The following is a 21,164-nucleotide window of genomic DNA, read 5'->3' as shown; positions in this document are numbered from 1 at the left end:
TGGTTGCATCCAAGCTCTGTGCATCAAACCACAGCTGGGTCTTGGGAGCCAGGTGTCCTGAACCCTCATCCTCGATTGTTCTTGTCTTATCACCTTCTCACTTGACAGTCTACAAAGATGGTCAGTACCAGTCATTTGATAAAAGTGACCGTGAGCATAAAAGTCACAGCTTTCAAGCAGGGCCACAACTCAGCTGATCCTATGAGGTAGATGGAGTGTCTCTACTACACAAAAGAGGCTTAATGGACTTGCCCAGGTTCACGCAGCTAGTAACTGTCAAAGGCAGGATTTGAACCCAGGTCTAACCCCAAAGCCTCAGCGCTTCCCACCCTGGACCAGGAAACCTGCCTGGCACCTGAATGACCTGGATCTGTCCTCAGGTTGGATCTGGCCCCAGGGCCATCGTCGTCCTGGAAGGTACACGGGCTTGGTGATCAGTGTTACACAACAGGAATATTTGTTGATGCCAGTTGCACACTGCTTGACTTGATGCCAGTCAAGCAGGTGCTGACTCCGTGAAAGTAAAAGAGCCTTTCCAACGGCTATGGAAATAAATTTAAATGACACTGCTGAAGGGACCTGAGACTGTGGCTGAGCGGAAAATTGACAAGGACAGCTATCAGTCCTTTGTCCCCAGGACATAATTCCTCTCTATCTCAAGATCATCATCGGTAACATTCAGCCCCCTGCTGAGGGCACGATTACAATGACAAGAGTATAAAAAACAATGACTGGATACAGCAGCGGATACATACCGGGCACTCTGTGGGTGAGGGACCCACATGTGCATACACGTACGTATGCTTTCCATAATCAACCTCTTGAACGATGAAAACCCTATGAAATAGGGGACAATAGCCCCATTTTACAGCTGAGGAAACTGAGGCTCAGAGAGGTAGAGCCATTTGCCAGCTTGCAGTTGGCAGAACTGGGTCTCAAATAAGTAGATGCAGCTGTTTTCAGGCATGATTCTGCTAAACAGTAGCCTGGGCCAGCCCTTATTTAAAATTATTAGGTGGTTTTCCTTTCAAGACAAAAATAAATCACAAGGAGTCAGCAGGACATACAAGGCCCACCAGAGACTGGCCCCCACCTCCCTACCTCACCAGCCCTCTCTTTAATCACCCTCCACCTCTGTCCCCTGTTCTCTTTCATTCCTCTTTTGCGCTCACCTCAGCCAGGCCTCGGGTCTTCCCACACCCCTCTGTTCTAAACCTGCCTCACGATTCTGGATCCTTAAATCTTTGTGAGTTTCCCACAAGGTCACTTGTACATTATTTAGTTAAAACAAAAAAAAAATCAAACTCCTCCAATCCCAGGATAATATAGCCCTGAGTCAGGGCACACAGCTTAGAGAAGAGACTGTGGGTTGGTTACAGCCCCACTCATCCTCTTAGTGGGATAGCCTTGTGCAGTGAGCAATCTGCCCAGCTGTACATGGATGGTGGTCCTGCCCCACAGACTGGGTTAGGGGCCTGTCCTCTTAGCACATAAAGCTTTTCTCCTTCTAAGCGTTTATCACATCAAATATGATTATTTCTACTTTCTTATTCCCCCTCCCAGGGCATATTTAACTGGACTGTGAAATTCCTGTGCCCTTGGTTTCTGTACCTCTAATGGTTAGCTCAGGCTGGCCATGATCAACCCCAGTCTCCCTGGTTGGGAAAAGGAAGTAAGAAAGGAAGGGAAGAAGGAAGGAATGAAAGGAGGCGGCCCCACATTGGTTGATTGGGCTGTACCAGCATCCTAGCAAGACTTGGGTACCACCTCAGGGGGGCCACCCTCAGAGTCTGCCAGTTGAGGACCTAAAGCCCCTGGCCCCGAGCTAACTGGTGTCCATTCTCTTTCCAAGATGCGCCACTGGAGGGAGATGCTGGCCCTTCAGATACTTACTTTCTGCCCTTGGAAGCCCTGGGGAGCAGCAGTCTGAGCCACGAGACCCCCAAAGAGAGAGTGACCACGGCCCCTCTGAATCCAGCGCAGTCAGGGGACGAGCTTCACAAGCCAGAGTTGGAAGGGATGGTCCCCTCCGCACCTCAAGACTCCGCGGCCGCGTCCATGCTGCTTCCGCTTCCGGAGGAACCCGGCACCGGGCATGCCTTCCCCCCGACGAAGAAGCCGCCTTCGCTCAAGCAGGTGAACTTGACCAGGAGGCAGCTGAGGCCGAAGGCCACCACCGCAGCAGCTGTGCAGAGGGCGGCGTCCCAGCCAGCATCCTCCGACCTGGTCCTCCTCTCCTCTGCCACGGAGAAGCTCCGCCCACCTGGGGACCAGGACCCCGTGGCCTCCGCAGGGGAGGAGACCCACCCACTGTCGCTGTCATCGGAGGAGCCCCTCTGGCTGGAGCAGAAGGAAGGTGCAGTCCCCACGACGCCCGCGCCCCTACAGATCGCCCCCTTCACCTCGCAGCCGCTGGTGGCCCACACGCTCCCCCAGAGCCCCGACCCCGGGGTGCCCGCCGTGCCTGAGGAGGCCCACGAGGCTCCCCCAGGGGATGCCAGCCCCATGACCCTGATGGACAAATGTGAGAACGAGCTGACCGGGTCGGCCTCGGAGGAAAGCCAGGAGACCACGACGTCCACCATCATTACCACCACGGTCATCACCACCGAGCAGGCCCCAGGTGTGCAGCCCCCAACCCGTCCAGCCCTCCCAGAACTGCGATGAGGCACCTGCCGTGTGCAGGGCATGGGAGAGGGGGGCCGGGGAGGTCCACGTCCCACCATTGGTTACCATCTATGGAGCCCTAGCTATGAGCTTGACCCTGTGGCCCAGAATTAATATCCCTGTTTTAGAGATGAGATCCTTGAGACCGTAAGACGTCGAGTACCCTGCCCAATGCCACACAGCTAAACAGCGGGATTCAAAGCCTTTCATCTTGGAACAGAATCTTTTTGTCTGCCTAGAAGGCCCTGGCCTTTCAAGGTGCTTTTGCTTTTACCGTTACTTGAACTTGATAAAATGCACGTCTATGTTCCAGTCTTTCTTCTACCTTTTTTTCCATCTTCAAACACAGAGGAGAGACATCAGCTGTCAATCATACACTGATTTTGGACAAATGCAATGTGGCCGCTCAGGAAAGAGTATGAGCTCTAGGTTTGACTCCTGCTTGCTGTGTGAGCTTGGCCCAGATGCGCACCCCCTCTGAGCTTTGCTTTACGTAATCGCTGAGATGAGAATTAAGGTCTACCTTAATTCTACAGGTCTACCCCTGTAGACCGATGAGGTGCCTGGCAGCCTGTAGTAAGTTATCATTCTGTGTCAGATGCTGCTATTTGATTATCATGTTGATTCTGGAGCCGAAGGAGAATGAACAGCAGTGGGAGGAGTGGGGACAGGAGAACACAGGTGTCCCCAGAGGCCCTGTTCCAGCCCGCAGCCCATCTGAGAGATGACATCTCAGCTGTTCTCCGTGTCCTAATGACAGTGCTTTCCTCCAGCTCTCTGCAGTGTGAGTTTCTCCGATCCTGAAGGGTACATCGATTCCAGTGATTACCCACCGCTGCCCCTCAACAACTTCCTGGAGTGCACGTACAACGTGACAGTCTACACTGGCTATGGGGTGGAGCTCCAGGTAACCCCAGAAAGGTGCCCTGCAGTGGCTGCCTCTTCCAGCAGGAAGTCTCTGAAGGATTGTCTGAGTCAGGCTTGTTTTTATCATCCTAACCAGTTTGGTTCTGGCTTTGCCCTAATGGGGCAATTTAAGCTGGGCTTTGGTGGATGAATAGGAGTTCCTAACTCAGGGCACAGCTGAAATAGCTTGGCACACATGGAGGGAAGGGGATGTGTTGATAAGTTGTGAATCATTACACCCAGAAGGAAAGTCCTCTGATATCCTGCTTATCAAACACACACATAGTCATGGAAGCCCCATGTGGCTCATTTGAGTCATAAACTTTTGGCTGCAAACTAAGAATGGAAAAGCAGGGTAGCATAGTGCTCAAACATCTGGGTTTTAAGTCGCGGCTCTACCAGTTAATGCTATATGACTTTGGGTAAGGGACTCCAGCTCTCTGAGCCTCAGTTTCCCCATCAGTAAAACAGATGAAAATGTTGCTGCTTTACAGAGTTTCAGGGAGGAATAAATATGACAGTGCACAGAGGGCATTCATCCAGAGCCTAAGAGAGAGAGACAGCGGGCACTCAATGCATGTTACCAATTATCCCTACCCTAGTTCCAGGCCATCCCCAACCGACCTCCCCATCTTTAGAAGCACTTTTTGGTATGAAGTAAGGTGACATGCCAGGAAGTGGTGAACTGTCCAGTTCACTGTCCCACAGAAGAAAGGGTGGAAGTGAAGCCAGAAAGCCACCAGAAGATTTCAAGCAGAGTCAGTTGTATGACATAAGCAGAACTTTACTTTAAGAAGGTTTTCTGATTGTGTAGGGAGGATGAAAGGTAAGCCTCTCTGCAGAACTTGTGTCCAGAGCTTAGCACAGCACGTGGCACGTGGTAGGTACTTCGTAAACGTTCATGGACTTAACCTGGAGAAAAGTTGCAGTCCAGCTGATTCTGGCACTTCATGAGCACTTTCCTCCACTTGAACAAACCCACTCTGTCTAATACTGTACGGAGCTTTTTATCAGGCACTGTAGAATTCCTTCATTAGCACCTACTCTGTACCAGTCACAGCAGTGGGGGACAGGGTGATGTCTGAGTCTGCTGTTTTGTGATTGAGATAGACACACGTGGAAGACATTGGGATGCTTCTCCCAGTGGTTTGTAGTAGATGTTCATAGTGGATGTTGTAGAATCACAGTGGAGAGACAGGCAAGCTCCTCGGCAGTTAGGGAAGGTTTCACGGAGAAGGGTAATTTTAGTGGGGCTTTGACGAATGAGTAGGCATTCATCAAAGAGGAAAGAGAGTAAGGTGTATGGCCTGAAAGAGGAAAGACTTGTCAGTAATGCCTGCCTTGCTTACACAAGAGGCAAGGGTCTGGGGTCCCAGGCCCCACTAAGAGAAGCAGAAATATTCATATTGGGAACTGGGGACTGACTAAGATCCCCACCCCACCCCCGCTCCATTTGTTCAGCATTCTTGTCTGCGAGTAAAGTATCTCCCTTCTTTCTCTCCCAAGCCTGGAAAGTGGACTAGGCAAACCAAGTACATGGAGCTTTGAGGAGCCTCTGCCATTGAAGCCACCATTGAGGAGGATAAGAAAGTGGGCCTGAGAAAGCCCTAGAGATGAGCCCCCCCCCACGCCCTCACCAGTTTATGCAGAAGGGCAAGAATGTATTCAGTCAGTCCATAAAGATTATTGAGCACATACTATGTGCCAGGCACGATTTTAGGCCCTGGGGACCCTGAGCAGCACGGAAAGTTTCCTGCCTCCCTGGAGCTTACCTTCTGGTGAAATGCCTTCTGTCTCCCTGGAGATGGGATCTCAGGCACAAGCTGATCAAACCCCTGCCCCCACCTGCCAGCTCCAGAAGACTCTGTCTCGGCTGCCAGCATCCAGAAGCCCCTTTCATGGGACTCAGATAAGGGGGCTAACAGATGCCCTGTCCCAAACATGACTCAGATTCTGTCTACCCCTACCTGTCTCCAGGTGAAGAGTGTGAACCTGTCCGAGGGGGAGCTGCTTTCCATCCGTGGGGTGGATGGCCCTTCCCTGACCATTCTGGCCAACCACACCCTCCTGGTAGAGGGGCAGGTGATCCGAAGCCCCACCAACACCATCTCCGTCTACTTCCGGACCTTCCAGGACGATGGCCTGGGGACCTTCCAGCTGCACTACCAGGGTAAGATCAGGCTGAGGCTGTTGAGATGTAGCTTTTGTCTCCCTTTCTCTCTGGAGCCAAGGATTCTCACCCTTCTTGTGCCAGGGACCCCCTCTGGCAGTTTGGTAACACTGTGAACCGCTTCTTAGATTTGTGTTTTTAAGAGCATAAAATATATATATATATATTCAAAAGGAAGCCATTCGTATTTAATAGCAGTTGTCAAAATATTGTTTTCATCTATGATATCATAATCTATGTGCTTCTTTATTAACACATTAAATAATATTTCTCAGTGGCTCTGATAATTACTGTAATTTCAAAGGAGCATAAGAAATATGTCAAGATACTCATTTTGATATGAAAATATCTATGATTTCTCTTGGTGACAAAGTCACATGTTCTGTGACTATGTTACAGATTGTTGCCTACATTTGTGATTGAACCATTGTTAAGTGAAAGGTTAATGAAGGACGAGCAAGCCCCCTTTTCCCGTTCAAGTTCATGTCTCCTGAGTCTGACACACAAATCCCATGAGAGTCCGTGGGTTTCTGGGAAACAGCCTTTGCTACTGGAGTCCTTGTCTCTTTTTTCTTCTTCTCCACTGTTTCTTTCTTTCCTTTTTTGTCTGTTTCTAGTCTCCTCTCTTTTGTTTTCTGTTCACCTTTCTCCTCTCTTCTCCTCCCTCTTTTCTTGCTTCCTTCATATCTTTCTTTCCTCCCCTCCCTCTCTTCATTCCCACCCCCATTCTCTCTTCCTTCTCTCTCTCATTTCAATGTCATCCCATTTTCCCCACCTCCTGGGCGTTTCCCAAGATCTCCGGTTACTTCCCTTACCAAGAGCTCCCCCTGGATACTTGCCAAGTATAAGATGGGGAAGGGGCTGCCCTTAGCCACACCTTGGGAGGTCGAAAGCCATCCACATTTACGTCACATTGACTAAATGTCTGGAAAAACAATTCATTTAAAAATTTCCCCTTGGATGTTTCTGAAACAGATGGGTGACTGTATACAGGAGTGTCCGTTTCCTCACACCTTCTCAATATGCAGACTACCGTCTGTTGTCTTTGTTAATTAAAAAATGGAAAAAAATAGCTCATTGAGCCATGAGCTTGAATTTAGGCCTCCTCATGGGAAGTGGGAATGCAGATATCCTAGGCTGCAGGAGAGGTCAGACCATAGTCTAGTGGTGGAGCTAGGACAGATTCAGCACCCTCTTATGAAAATGAAACTCCAGGAGCTCAACGTGGTCACGTACACCCTTCTACCACCCCATCCAGTGAGCTCTGTGCACCAGATATTGGGCTAAGGAGGCTCCTCTTTGGCATTTCACATGTAATCCTTACCGCCACCTGTGAAACAGGGACGATCACAGAGAGGAGAGTGAAGTTCAGGGCAGTGTGTCAGTTTCTCAAGGTCACACGGTTTCTGAGTGATGGAGTAAGAGAATGTAAACTCACATCCATCGCCCTCAGAGCCCAAGCCCTTACCTCCCAGGACAGTTGTTTCCAAGCTTTCATATCTTGGGCATTTCCTGAAGAACTGGTTATTCTAACTCTGGTCCAAGAGCCTGCATTTTTATCAGACACCTGAGCTGTTCGTGCAGGTGAGACTAACCTACCTCAAGGAGAAGGCCGTTCTGTCTCCAGGGAGAGATGGGAACACATTTGTCGCCCCAAACCTGCTGTCTCTGCTTAGGCAGGGTGGGGAGCTTTGAGCCTAGAAAAGAGCGCTCATCTGGCAGTCTCAGCACCACGTGATCAAGTCGAGTCACGAAAATACCCTCCTCCAGCACTCCAGGGGCCTCAGGGGCCTCGTCTTTTCTCCTCAGCAAAAATTGACTCCCAGGATGTGGGTCATGTTCTTTGTCTCCCCCTCTGAGAGATGACTGTCTGCCCCTGCATTTCTTCCCAGCCTTCATGCTGAGCTGCAATTTTCCCCGCCGGCCTGACTACGGGGATGTCATGGTGATGGACCTGCACTCAGGTGGGGTGGCCCACTTCCACTGCCACCTGGGTTACGAGCTCCAGGGTGCCAAGACGCTGACGTGCATCAATGCCTCCAAGCCCCACTGGAGCAGCCAGGAACCCATCTGCTCAGGTACATGCCAGCCTCAGCCAGACCAAACACGGATGGTCCACTTAAGAGGGGAGAGACCAGCCCCCAGGGTATTAACATTGACCTTAGGGAAGAGATTCCTCCAAATACAGATGGCTGCTGCCATTTAAAGTTTTGTTATATGATAAAATTGACCATTAGTGACACTTAGTCCATTCGCAATCTTGTGCAACCATCACCACTACCTTTATCACCCCCAGAAGGACACCCTGGACCCAGTAGCAGTCACTCCCCATTTGTCCCTGTCCCCAGCCCCTGGCAACCACCAGTATGCTTTCTGTCTCTATAGATTTGCCTATTCTGGACATTTCAATACATGGGATCGTACAATATGTAACCTTTTGTATCCGGCTTCTTTCACTTAGCATAGTGTTTTCAGGGTTCATCCATGTTGTAACGTCTGTCAGAATTTCATTCCTTTTGATGACTGAATAATATTCCATGATGTGGATAGGCCACATTTCATCTGTTCATTCGTTGGTGGACATTTGAATTGCTTCCACTTTGGGGGTATTAGGAATAATGCTGCTGTAAATGTCTGTATGCAGGTTTTTATGTTTTCATTTCTCTGGGGTATGTACCCCAAAGTGGAATTGCTGAGTTATATGCTAATACCACGTTTAACTTTTGAAGGAACCATCAAACTGTTTTCCACAACGGCTGCACGGTTTTACTTTTCCACCAGCCATGTATGAAAGTACCAGTTTCTCCACATCCTCGCCAGCACTTATTTTCGATGTCTTCTTTTTATTATTATAGCCGTATAATAATATGGGTGTGAAGGTATCTTACTGTGATTTTGATTTGCATTTTCCTAATGGCTAATGACATTAGTATCTTTTCATATGCTTGTTGGCCATTTGTGTATCTTCTAGGAGAAATGTCTATCCAAGTCCTTTGCCCATTTTTAAAATTTGGTGGTTTGTCTTTTTCTTGAGTTGTAGGAGTTCTTTATATATTCTGGATACTAGACCCTTACCAGATATATGATCTGAAAATATTTTCTCCCACTCTGTGGGTTGTCTTTCACTTCTTGATAGTGTCCTTAATTTTGACAAAGTCTAATTTGTGTAATTTTTGTTTGTTGATTGTGCCTTGGATATGACAGCTGCCATATTTTGAGCCCAGTCCATATGCCAGGGCTCTGATAAATCCTCACAGCAATCCTACATGGTGGGAACAATATCCCCATTTTACAGATGAGGAAACTGAGGCTCATGGAGGTGAAGTTTCTCCCTCAAAGTCACCAGATAGAAATTGAACTGAGTCCAGAACCCTTCTCTCCTGAGCTCTTTTCCTTACACCTTCACTGTTCAAAGTGCAATCTGCAGACCAGTGAGTTTATTAGAAATACACAATTCGAAGCCCCATACAAAACCAAGTGAATCAAAATCTACATTTAAAGTGCTCCTTTTGTGGTTCATGTGCACATTATAGATTGAGAAGCACTCTGTGCCACACTCTGTCTGCCCCAGTGGCCATAACCCTGACCGTCCTCAGTTATCAAGAGAGCAAATCTCTATTGATTCTCAAGAGTCCTGACCGTGGCCAGGAAAGTGTAGGCTGCCCACATTAACTGAGCACCTACCTTCTCTGTGCCAGGCCATGAGTCATGTACAAGGAGAATACTGGGGATAAGAAAACATCACTCCTGCCCTCCAGGCATTCATATAGTCAGTAGAATTCAAAATGCAAATGAGAGCTGATGATAAATTCTCAGATTTAATTGTTGCAGTATCGTTCCCCCAAGGCCCTTCAGAATTTTTCTTTTTTTTTTTTTAACAAAGAAAAGAAATTCAAACCATAGGGCAGTTGGTCTCCATGCCTCCCTCACGTTAATTTTTATCTATGTATGAAATCAGAGAGGAATTAAGCCTCAATTTGTGCTAAGAAAGACGGATGGGGAGCCGCGGCTGGCAAATTGAAACCAGTCATCAGTTGGCTTAATAAGGCAAGGAGTGGGAGCAGAGAGGCCGCAAATGAGTGGCAGCTCGGGGAGGACAGATGGCCGACGCCCCCCACCAGGGACAGTGTCCATCTCCTCAGCTCCTGAACTATGGGGCAGTAATGCTGGCTACATTTTGAGCACCTACTCTGTGCCAGGGACAGCGCCAAGCACTCTACATGCAGTGTTGCACTGACTTAACCACCACAGTCCCATAAAGAGGGTGGAATTAGTATTAACATTTTACAGTGACCTAGAGGTTCAGAGATCTTCAGTGGCTCGTCCTAGATCCACAGCAGATAAGTGGCGCTGGCCAGATTTGAACCTTCACTTTTGGATGGGGATTCAGGAGAGGTAGCTGAAGAGCCTGCGTTCCAGTGCTCTGTCCGTGGTCCTGAAAGAACTACTGTACAAGACTTCTTGGTAGTGTCTTTGCTGTAGATCACAGCAGAGTCCAGAGCAGAGAAGGGAGCTATCTGCCTTTCTCATCAGTGCACGTCCTTATTAGTCATGCAGTCATTCAGCAAACATTTAATGAAAACCAAATATCTCCTAAAAATAAGTCTACCTCCCCACATTTGTATAACTCTTTCTAGTTCACAAATCACTTTTTAATATTTATTAAAATTTTATGATAAAAGTAATACATGGCTCTGGTAAAAAAAAAAAAATTCCAAGAAAGTGTTGAAGACTGTAGCAAATCACTTTTACATTCCTGGTCTCTGTTGATCCTTGCATATAGCTCATTGAAATAGATATAGCGGACCATTTTCTAGCTTCTTTTTTCCCACTTAAAATATAGTGAATATTGTTCTATATTCTCAAGTTCTTTGAGAACATGGTTCTTCAAAACTATATGAATGACACGCATTTATTTCACCAAGCATCTGTACACGGACATTCATGTTCCTTCTGTTTTTTGCTCTTAGAGGCAATCTGGCAGTGAACTTCCTCATTCATATATTTTTGTGAAACTCTCTAAATCTTTTCTTAAGGTAAATTCCCAGAACCTTAATTACTAGGTCAAAGTGTTTGAACATATTTTCCAGCGTTTTCATCAGATTGCCCTCCTGAAAGGCCACAGCAGCTTGCATTCTAACCACTCCTGAATGAGAGTGACCATTTCCCATCACTGGAGATAGCTTTCCAGTTCATTGCTGCTTTTTATCTCGACCAATTAGGTGGATAAAGATAGAATACAGTTTAGATTTGCATTTCCTTTATTACCAGTGAGGCTGTATTTTTTTAGTGCTTACTAAGTAATAAAAGTATATTTCTTCTTTTGAGAACTGCCTATTTATGTCCTTCTTAATTACCATTTTGTAATTAGGAATCAGGGCACAGCCAGCACATGGAAGAATCCTTAAATCACAGCCATTCATTCCCCACCATGGAACGCACATGGCAATGGTTCTAATCATGGAATTAGACCTCCTGTCTAACAGGATGAACCTGTCTCAGGAGGATGGGACTTTTCCCATGGTTTCTCTCTTCCCCAGCCTATTTCCTCCCATGAAGGGGTGGGGAGTGGGGAAGGATGAAACCCTCACTTCCTCTCTCTCTCTGTCTCTCTCTGCAATCCTCTCACTGCCCACCCACCCCTACTCTCCGACCCCAGCCCCTTGTGGAGGGGCGGTGCACAACGCCACCATCGGCCGCGTCCTGTCCCCAAGTCACTCTGGAAATACCAATGGGAGCCAGTTCTGTGTGTGGACAATTGAAGCTCCAGAGGGCCAGAAGCTGCACCTGCACTTTGAAAAGCTGTCACTGCATGAGAAGGACAGGTAACACTCTGAGGGCCCCCAGCCAGCCTCGTTCCTTCCCAGAGTGTTAGAACGCGGCTTGGGATTTGGAGTCTTGAAAGGACTAAAATGCTGCCTCATGGACGTCAAGAAAGGAAGAGCTGGGGAGGGTGGCAAGGTTATTAGAGACTATCATCTTCGATCTCTTCCTTTTACACATAAGGAAACTAGGACATACAGAGGGGAAGGGACTTACCCTAGTCACACAACAGGGTAGGGGGAGAGACAAGAAGGGAATCCAGTTCCCTGACCTCGACCTGCCTCATGCCTTTTTGCAGTTGAACAAGGAGGGAGTGTTTACTGAGCATCAGCTCTGTGCCCAATCATGTATTAGCCTCCATGGAGAACAGGAGAGAAGTAGGAAACATTGGTTCCTGGCAGTTGAGATGGAAAAACCAGACTTATGTACAAGAAGGAACTAGAGAAGATACAAGACAACATCTAAGCAAGAGTATGTCTGTAGATGCTAAGTTATATGCACAGAATCCAGAATCTGAAAACTCTGAGAACTTATTCTAGAATATTCTGGAATGTTGTAGAAAATTAGGGTCTTAGCTGCTTAGACTTGCTATCTTAGGTTGAGTTTCCTTGGAAACAGACAGAGTGACAAAGATGTGAGAGAAAGTGGTTTGTTTGGGAGCTGATCTTAGCACCAGGAAAATGAGCAGAGAAGGAAAGGGAGTAGATACAGTATGTATTAGTAGGCAGATGACTGCAGAGACAACTGGGTCTCTATCTACTGCGGGCCTCCAGGAAGCTGCGTTGAGCAGGGCTCAGAGCGTTCCTATCGGAGGGTGAGGGAGCTGGGTATTTATCCACCCCCACCATCCATGTTGGAGGAGGCGTGCTCCTGGACACACTGACTCCCCAACACTGCCTGCCACCCTTGGAGCTGGCTGATTCTCAGAGACTCTGGAAGCCAGCCGAAAATGGGTAAGCAAAGAGTGCTATGCGGATGTGGGTAGGGCACTGACAGAGTGTCAGCACCTTAGAATTCTGGAATTGTCCGATGTTGATCTTAGAATTATATAGTGTCCTGGCTTCTTTGAAGCTTCAAATCTAGACCATTAACCTCTAGGAAAGGATTCTGAGAGAAAATACCAGAAAACTGAATAAGTTACCCAACTCTGGAGTCTACTTCCTTCCAAGTCATCCAGCTTTATCCTGAACAACTCCATATCAATAAATCACTGCTTTAAAGTACAAGGTGTGGGGCTTCCCTGGTGGCACAGTGGCTAAGAATCCACCTGCCAGTGCAGGGGACATGGGGTCAAGCCCTGGTCCGGGAATATCCCACATGCCGCAGAGCAACTAAGCACGTGCACCCCAACTGCTGAGCCTGCGCTCTAGAGCCCGCGAGCCACAACTGCTGAGCCCACGCGCTGCAACTACTGAAGCCCGCACACCTAGAGACTGTGCTCTGCAACAAGAGAAGCCACCATAATGAGAAGCCCACTCACCACAACAAAGAGTAGGCCCCGCTCATCACAACTAGAGAAAGCCCATGCAGCAATGAAGACCCAACACAGCCAAAAATAAATAAATTTATAAAAAAAAGAAATTCTCTTCCACCTGGGAACTCTGGGAGCCAGTGTAGACACACACACTAACTTCCCCATTCCTAGCAGCGAGAGAGCAGAGATCATTGTCCCTCATCTCCCATCAATTGGATGATGGCTGCTCTCAGAGTTTGTTAATTCCCTGACACACTGGCCTGTCACCTGTGCCAGTAGCTGGGGCGCTCCAGAGAAAGCCTGCAGGACAAGGAACACAAGTGCAGAGAAATGGTAAGAGCCTTGAGGAGCAACTAAGCACATGCGCCACAACTACTGAGCCTGCGCTCTAGGACCCACGAGCCACAACTACTGACGCCCACACACCTAGAGCCTGTGCTCCGCAACAAGAGAAGCCACTGCAATGAGAAGCCCGCGCACCACAACGAAGAGTAGCCCCTGCTCACCGCAACTAGAGAAAGCCTGCAAGCAGCAATGAAGACCCTTAATTAATTAATTAAAAAAAAGAAGAAATGGGACCTGATCTAAACCTTGGAAAGAGATTCGATCAGGGAACCCAAAATACAGTGAGTGGGTAGAGTAGCCCAAGCAGAGAGAATAGGAGTGGGGGGTGGGCAAAGATGTAGAGGTAAATGGGGATCATCTTCTGAAGGGCTTTGGGTACCGGGCTGCTTCTATAAGCTATAAATAGCCATGGAAGGATTTTGAGTAGAGGAGAGAAATGAAGAAAGATTTTAAAGATGGCTTACCCCCAAAATGAAGTCTTTCTAAACTCCAGTCCCATAGTATGCAGCACAGAAGGTGGGTTCTCTGGTCAAACATGTTTGGGAGACAATATATACACAGTCTCTGTCTTGGAAGGTGCTAATGCACATTAGCTGGCAAAGGCACTGACAAGTCCTGCAAGGGAAAAAATGTTGAATTTTTATTTAACCTGGCATTTCCCAAACCCATTTGACCATAGACTATGTATAGATTTTTATTCCTATTTTAGACATTCTAGAGAACATAAGTAGAAAATTGCTATTTTGCGAAGATTAATTGACTAGAGATTTTGAGATCCTGAGAGTCTGCTCTAGAGCAAAAGGCACTGGTTCTCTGAAAGAGGAGTCCTGGGGCATGGCCCCCAAGATACAACAAAATCAACAGGGATCAGAAGATTGTGAAGCGGCCTCTCCTCACTCTCGGAATGGCCCTGGGCCTCTACCTCAGGCCCCTCCTCATCCCAGCCACAGTGGACACATGGCACAATGAACAGACTGTGACTCTAACATTTATGCATTTTGGTGACATTAGAAATTCATGTGATAAACCCTTTTTATGGGTCACAGTAAAAAAAAAAAACAAAAAACCCTCAAAGGATTAAAAATGCCTGTTTATGAGTCCAGAAAAATAAGTGATCCAATTTGTGTACTGGTTTCTTCCACATTTTTGCGTAACTTTTTAAAAAATACCAAGGCTAGCAAAGAGCCAAGTGCCAAAGGTTGTATTTTTCTTTTTTAATAAATTTATTTATTTATTTATTGTGGGCTGTGTTGGGTCTTCATTGCTGCATGCGGGCTTTCTCCAGTTGCAGTGAGCTCGGGCTTTCTCTACTCTTCCTTGCGGTGCACAGGCTTCTCATTGTGGTGGCTTCTCTTGTTGTGGAGCACGGGCGCTAGGCACACGAGCTTCAGTAGTTGTGGCACGTGGGCTCAGTAGTTGTGGCTCGCGGGCTCTAGAGCGCAGGCTCAGTAGTTGGGGCACATGGGCTTAGTTGCTCTGCGGCATGTGGGATCTTCCCGGACCAGGGCTCGAACCCGTGTCATTTGCATTGGCAGGCGGATTCTTAGCCACTGTGCCACCAAGGAAGTCCCCAAAGGGTTTTAATAACAGTAAAAATGAATACCAGCATTTTATCTGATGCCTTTCATTTTTCAGGACACTTTATCCTGTTGTATTCTCACAGTCCCCCTGTAAGATAGGTAGGAAAGACATTGTGATCCCTCTTTTCATGGTTGTGGATACTGAGGCACAAGATGTGTTGAGACTTCTGTAAGCTCAGTGGGTAGGGAACTGGGGACTAAAAATTGGGACTCCTGACTGCAGGCACGGTGGTCTTAGGAGATAAAACTCAGTGACAGAGTGTAGTAGGGGTCCAATGCTTGGTCATTTGACTTGCATACCGACTCTGTCCTGCGCACTTTATATCCATGGTCTCTAATCCCCACACTCTGGTGTAGGTGTGCTTGTACCCATTTTACAGATGAAACAGAGGCTCAGTGGGCTGCAGTGTTTTTGTCCAAAGTCACTCAGCTCAGAAGTTAAAGTCGGAACTCTGTCTGATTATATATATATATCAGTGTTTCAGGAATGATATTAGCCCAATCATCCCAGCTTCTCAATTAGTAATAATAATCAGTATCTATTAATTCATCTGGTCATTACATCACACCCAGCACTTTCCTTAAGAGCTCAGAATCTATCCACGAGTCTGGGACAAGCATTGTGCAGAAAGGGAGACAAATTCGAATAGATGGAGCAGAGTGTGCGGGCGAGTATGGGGTGAAATCGGGATGTGAGTCTGGGATTGAGGCCGCGGAGTGGGTGGTCACAGCACACACCTCCCACTGCTGTGCATCAGAGGCCCGAGAAGACCTCGTATTGGCTCTTGTCTCCTTCCCCACTGCCAGGATGATGGTCTACAGTGGGCTGACCAACAAGTCCACTCTTCTCTACGACTCCCTCCAAACCGAGAATGTCCCCTTTGAGGGCCTGCTGAGTGATGGCCACACCATCTGCATCGAATTCACGTCTGACCAGGGGCGGGTAGCCTCAGCCTTCAACATCCGGTTCGAGGGTGAGGGTCCCGGAGGCTGCCCTGTCTCCTAGGGTGGCAGCGTGGGAGCAGGGGAAGCATGGCGGGGCCGGGTCATGGGAGGTAGAAATCTGACCTGCAAAGGATTGGGGAGAAGCCGTAGCTAGAGTGACTCTTGGACTTCCAAAGGCCGCCTCTGCAGGGTTGGGAGAGCAGAGGTTCTTGTTCCCATTTTAGATATGAAAATAATGAGGCCCGAGAAGCCAAGTGAATGGCCTAAGGGCCCTCAGCAGGTCAGTGGGAACTGGAATGTGGGGTCTGGTACCCGTTTGCCTTGGGGCTTCCCTGAACAGCAGGAGGGGCCCCTGCTTCTGAGACACAGCCCTGTGAGCCACCCCTGACTCATTTGAGCGGCTGCCCTCTTTTGTGTCCTGGCCCCAGCCTTTGAGAAAGGCCACTGCTATGAGCCCTACATTCAGAATGGGAACTTCACCACATCTGACCCGACCTATAACATCGGGACCATAGTGGAGTTTACCTGCGACCCCGGCCACTCCCTGGAGCAGGGCCCGGCCATCATTGAGTGTATCAACGTGCGGGACCCATACTGGAACGACACGGAGCCCCTGTGCAGAGGTGAGTGGGTCACAGCCCTCCTCCCAGGGCACCCCAGAGCCCTCCACCCCTTCAGATGAAAGGCCCAGCTTATATACCGATTTTAGGAGTAGAATCCTTTCTGGAGCTCACCCCTCTTTGGGTCAGGTTTGCTGCTGGTCCTTGAGAAAAATCACAAAATGGGTAAAATTGAAAAGTTGCCTCTTCCTCCAGGCACAAGACCCCATCATGCACAGCTTGGTGAGAAGATCGCTGCATGGGTTTCAGCTCCTACCTGTGCTATGCAGACATGTGCAGTGCACAGCCCGCCTAACAGCACATGGCAGCCCTGAGTCTAATTAATGATAATGATAACAGTTGTTAATAGGAGTGCCAAAAACTGTGTTTTTGTGCAGGCACTCTGTGCCTTATCTGATTTAATCCTCACTACAACCCTGTGAGGTGCATATTATTATTGATCCCGTGTACAGATGAGGAAACAAGCTGTGACGTGACATGCTTCAGAACACACTGAGGGTAACAGGCAGAGGTGGGAATGGAACTCAAGTCTCTGTTCTCAGAGACCTGTGCCCTGAGCCCCTTTGGACAATGTCAGCTGTGTGGAATCCTCATCTACGGGGACTCCCAGTGCCCTGCCCTCTCCTATTTCTCCATGTTCAAGGCCACTGAGCCACCCCGAGCCTGGACCCATGTGGGGAATGTGGAGTAATGAACAGAGCCCCGGCTCCCGGCAGCCGCCACCTGGATGGTGGTTGGCGTGAAATCACAGCCTTGCCGTGGTGAGGGATTGATCCCTGTATTAAATGTGCTGGTTTAACAGAGTGGAATTTATTGGTGCTTTGGCCTCTGCCACACTGAGAATTTTCCAAAGCAGTAAACACAGAGTGAAATTTAAAGGGCCAGGTGCCAGGTGCGGCCACATCTCCGCTTCCAGTTCAGAGCCAGGGCGTTCCACAGTAACGTTAAGAATTACTGAACGCTTACCTTGTGCCAGGCGTTGTGCTGTGTTTGACATCCATGAGCTCACTTAAGCCTCAGAATAACCCAGTGAAGTCAGCACTGGTGTTTCTCCCTGCTCTACAGAGGGAGGCATCTGAGGCTCCAGGAACTTATTACATGCCTTGTCACAGAGCCTTTGGTGGCAGAGGCAAGACTCGAAGCCAGGTCCATCTGACTAGAATGTACCATCTCTAGTCACTATTCACCCTACTCAAGGGGAGGGCTATTAAGGATGCACTTGAAACTTTGAACTCTGTCGTTCGTCCTGAAAGAACTACAGTCATCCTTCAGTATCCACAGGGCACGGGTTCCGAGGCACACCCCCCCACGCCCGCAATACCAAAATCCGTGGATGTTCAAGCCCGTTATATAAAAGGGCACATCCTCTCATATACTTTAAATCATCTCTAGATTACTTATAATTCCTAATGCTGTGTAAATAGTTGTAAATACAATGTAAATGCTATGGGAATGTCCTAAATGCAATGTTAACGCTATGTGAATAGTTGCCGGTGAGTGGCAAATTCAAGTTTTGCTTTTTGAAACTTTCTGGAATTTTTTTTCAAATATTTATGATCCCCTGTCGGTTGAATCCATGGATGCAGAACCCACAGTACAATGTCCTTGCCGTGGTGAGGGATTGATCCCTGTATTAAATGTGCTGGTTTAACAGAGTGGAATTTATTGGTGCTTTGGCCTCTGCCACACTGAGAATTTTCCAAAGTAGTAAACACAGAGTGAAATTTAAAGGGCCAGGCGCCAAATTTCAGCTAAAGGAGGCAGGTGGCCAGTCCTAATTTAATTGTTCCGCACACGTGTATGGACTGTCTGACTTCATAGACCACACTCTTAACTGTTACACCATATCTGCTTCCTTATGAGTAATGTGTATGTGTGTGTCTGTGTCTTTACAGCCATGTGTGGTGGGGAGCTCTCTGCCGTGGCCGGGGTGGTGCTGTCCCCAAACTGGCCAGAGCCCTACGTGGAAGGTGAAGATTGTGTCTGGAAGATCCACGTAGGAGAGGAGAAACGGATCTTCTTAGATATCCAATTGTGAGTGTTTATGATGGGTGGACCCCCCAGGCCAGCCAGTTGGGGAAGAAATTGCTCCTGCTTTATTATTTCAACCAATATTAATTAAGCATCTACTGCGTGTCAGGGACTGTGCAAAGAACTGGGGTCCCTATGGTGAGGAAGTGCCAACATCATACACACCCAGAAGGAGTTCCTATCCTCAGGAAAGTCAGTTGTCTAAGGAAACAGGCACTAAGTGAGGAATTGCAGCGATGTAGCTTTGTTAAGCACTGTAAGGAAAGGTGCCTGATGCCATGAGATTCTATAACGGGGATTTGATATAAAGAGGAAGGTCAGAAAAGCCTTCCCTGAGGATCTGACAAAGCTCAGAACTAAAGGATGAATTGGAGTGAATTCATCCAAGAAGGAACAGAGTATGCAGAGGCCCTGTGACAAGAGCAGGCACAGCATTTTCAGAGGACCGAATGGCTAGTATGGTCAGGAGGAGGAGGGAAATATAACATGTACACTCTGTGCCACAGTGGTTGATTTTCCTATCTATCTCTCTCAACTAGACCAGAAGGTCCTTGCAGTCAGGACCTGGTCTGATTTATCTCTGTTTCAGGGTCTAACACAGAGCCTGACACATAGTAGATGCTCAGAAAATGATTGCTGAATGAAGAAATGCTGTCATGAATGGACTTACCTGGTTGTGTGGCTGTTTCCAATATTCAGTGGGGGTACCTATTAGATGCTCCATCCAGAACTTTCCCTAACTCCCCAGGAATCAGGAGAAGGGGACAGAGACACACAGTGGTGGCTAGAAAAGCAGAAGAAAGGGCTGTCCAGCAGATCCAGAGACGTGGCTGGGACAGCGAGGGGATGCCAAGTTTGGAAGAGCCTCTCTGGATGCAGCCTAGGGGTCAGCTCTCCCCTCAAGCCTGAAGTAGAAACCCACTTGTGTGGGAAGCATGACTTGGGTGCTGCTTGGCTTTGCAGAGGAGCCTGGCGAGAGGGAAATTATTTGCAAGATTTTGTGCCAGTACCCTACTGTTTTGATTACTGTAGCTTTGTAGTATAGTCTGAAGTCAGGAATTGTGATCCCTCTAGCTCCATTTTTCTTTCTTAAGATTGTTTTGGCTCTTCAGAGTCTTTTGTGTTTCCACACAAATTTAAGAATTTTTTGTTCAGTTCTGTGAAAAATGCCATTGGTAATTTGATAGGGATTGTATTGAATATGTAATTGCCTTGGGTAGTATAGTCATTTTAACAATATTGATTCTTCCAATCCAAGAACACAGTATATCTTTCCATCTGTTTGTGTCATCTTCAATTTCTTTCATCAATGGCTTATAGTTTTCCGACTACAGATATTTTGCCTCATTAGGTAGGTTGATTTCTAGGTATTTTATTCTTTTTGATGCAATGGTAAATGGGATTGTTTCTTTAATTTCTCTTCCTGATATTCTGTTGTTAGTGTCTAGAAATGCAACAGATTTCTGCATACTAATTTCATATCCTGCAACTTTACTGAATTCATTGATGAGCTCTAGTAGTTTTCTGGTGGTAGGAAACCCCATTCTAAAGCTCCTTCCTCCAGGAAGCCTTCCATGGCTCCCCACTGCCCTCATGACAAATATAAATTTATGGTCCCAGTTGATGAGCACCCCGCCACCAGAAGTTGCTGGGCAAACCACCTCAGTCTTCAGCCAGGAGAAGAGGAAATCAACTCCTGATATCCTGGCTTCTGCTGTAGGTCCTCCAGCTCCATGCCCCAAGACATGGTCTGTGGTCCCCTCCCTTCTGCCCAGCTCAGCATCCTCTCCTCACAGCATGCATCCCTTACGGGTGGTTTTGCTTCACCAAGACTGACCCACGTCTCCCCTTGGTGTCAGAGGCCTGAAAGAGGAAACAGGAAAATGGGAATCCTGCTTTCATCCCCTCCAGGCATCAAATATTCAATTAACCTTCATCTCAACATGGGATGGGGTTTTATTTCCACTACAAAGCACACGATGCAGCAGCCCATCCAGGAAACTGGAGCATTTAAGCAGAAATACTTCCCCAAAGCCAGGCCACCACCAGCATTAGCGTCAGAAAAGGAACGCTTGCAGGCGGCACTTTCTTCTGATCATCTTGGCAACTCTAGATGTGAGTGTTGGCTAGGAGGGAGGACCCCTGGGTTCCCTCCTCTGTGCCCTGACAGTGATCCCTGCAGCCCTGGACCTGTCACCCAGGCTCTCTGGGCTTCACACTCCTTCTCTGCAAAGGGACGGGTTGCCTTGAACAGAGAGGATGCAAACGCTGACTCCTGCAAGGTCAGGCAAGTATCATAAAATGGGAATTGGGGCTGTGCGAGATAATGTAGAGCTCGGGGAACTGTGGTGAAGTGGGAACTACATCGCCACCTAACATCATTTAAATTCAAATTTTTAAAAAGTTTATTTTATTAAAGTATAGTTGACTTACAATGTTGTGTTAGTTTCTGGCATACAGCAAAGTGATTCTGTTATGTATACATATATATATACATGTATATGTATATACACATACATGTATGTGTATGTACGTGTATGTATGTATGCACATATATATGTTACATATATGTATATATGTATATGCCACCATATATACATTCT

At 47.6% G+C, this 21,164-nt stretch overlaps 1 protein-coding gene across 1 annotated transcript in view; it reads left to right on the top strand.

Moving 5' to 3' along the window:
• Positions 1 to 359: 359 nt before the first annotated feature.
• Positions 360 to 21,164, top strand: part of SEZ6L (seizure related 6 homolog like) — a 77,692-nt gene continuing 56,887 nt past the window's right edge. Inside the window, exons 1-9 of the mRNA XM_032654066.1 lie at positions 360 to 417; positions 1,853 to 2,623; positions 3,441 to 3,574; positions 5,551 to 5,743; positions 7,636 to 7,821; positions 11,403 to 11,568; positions 15,773 to 15,939; positions 16,339 to 16,533; positions 18,426 to 18,564. Of these exons, the coding sequence (XP_032509957.1) occupies positions 360 to 417; positions 1,853 to 2,623; positions 3,441 to 3,574; positions 5,551 to 5,743; positions 7,636 to 7,821; positions 11,403 to 11,568; positions 15,773 to 15,939; positions 16,339 to 16,533; positions 18,426 to 18,564 (2,009 nt within the window). The remainder of the gene's footprint in view (positions 418 to 1,852; positions 2,624 to 3,440; positions 3,575 to 5,550; positions 5,744 to 7,635; positions 7,822 to 11,402; positions 11,569 to 15,772; positions 15,940 to 16,338; positions 16,534 to 18,425; positions 18,565 to 21,164) is intronic.

The sequence above is a fragment of the Phocoena sinus genome, chromosome 14 (genome assembly GCF_008692025.1).
Source record: "Phocoena sinus isolate mPhoSin1 chromosome 14, mPhoSin1.pri, whole genome shotgun sequence".
In the NCBI taxonomy this organism is placed as follows: domain Eukaryota; kingdom Metazoa; phylum Chordata; class Mammalia; order Artiodactyla; family Phocoenidae; genus Phocoena; species Phocoena sinus.
The sequence above is the reverse complement of the archived record's forward strand: the minus strand, read 5'-3'. Positions and strand labels throughout refer to the sequence as shown.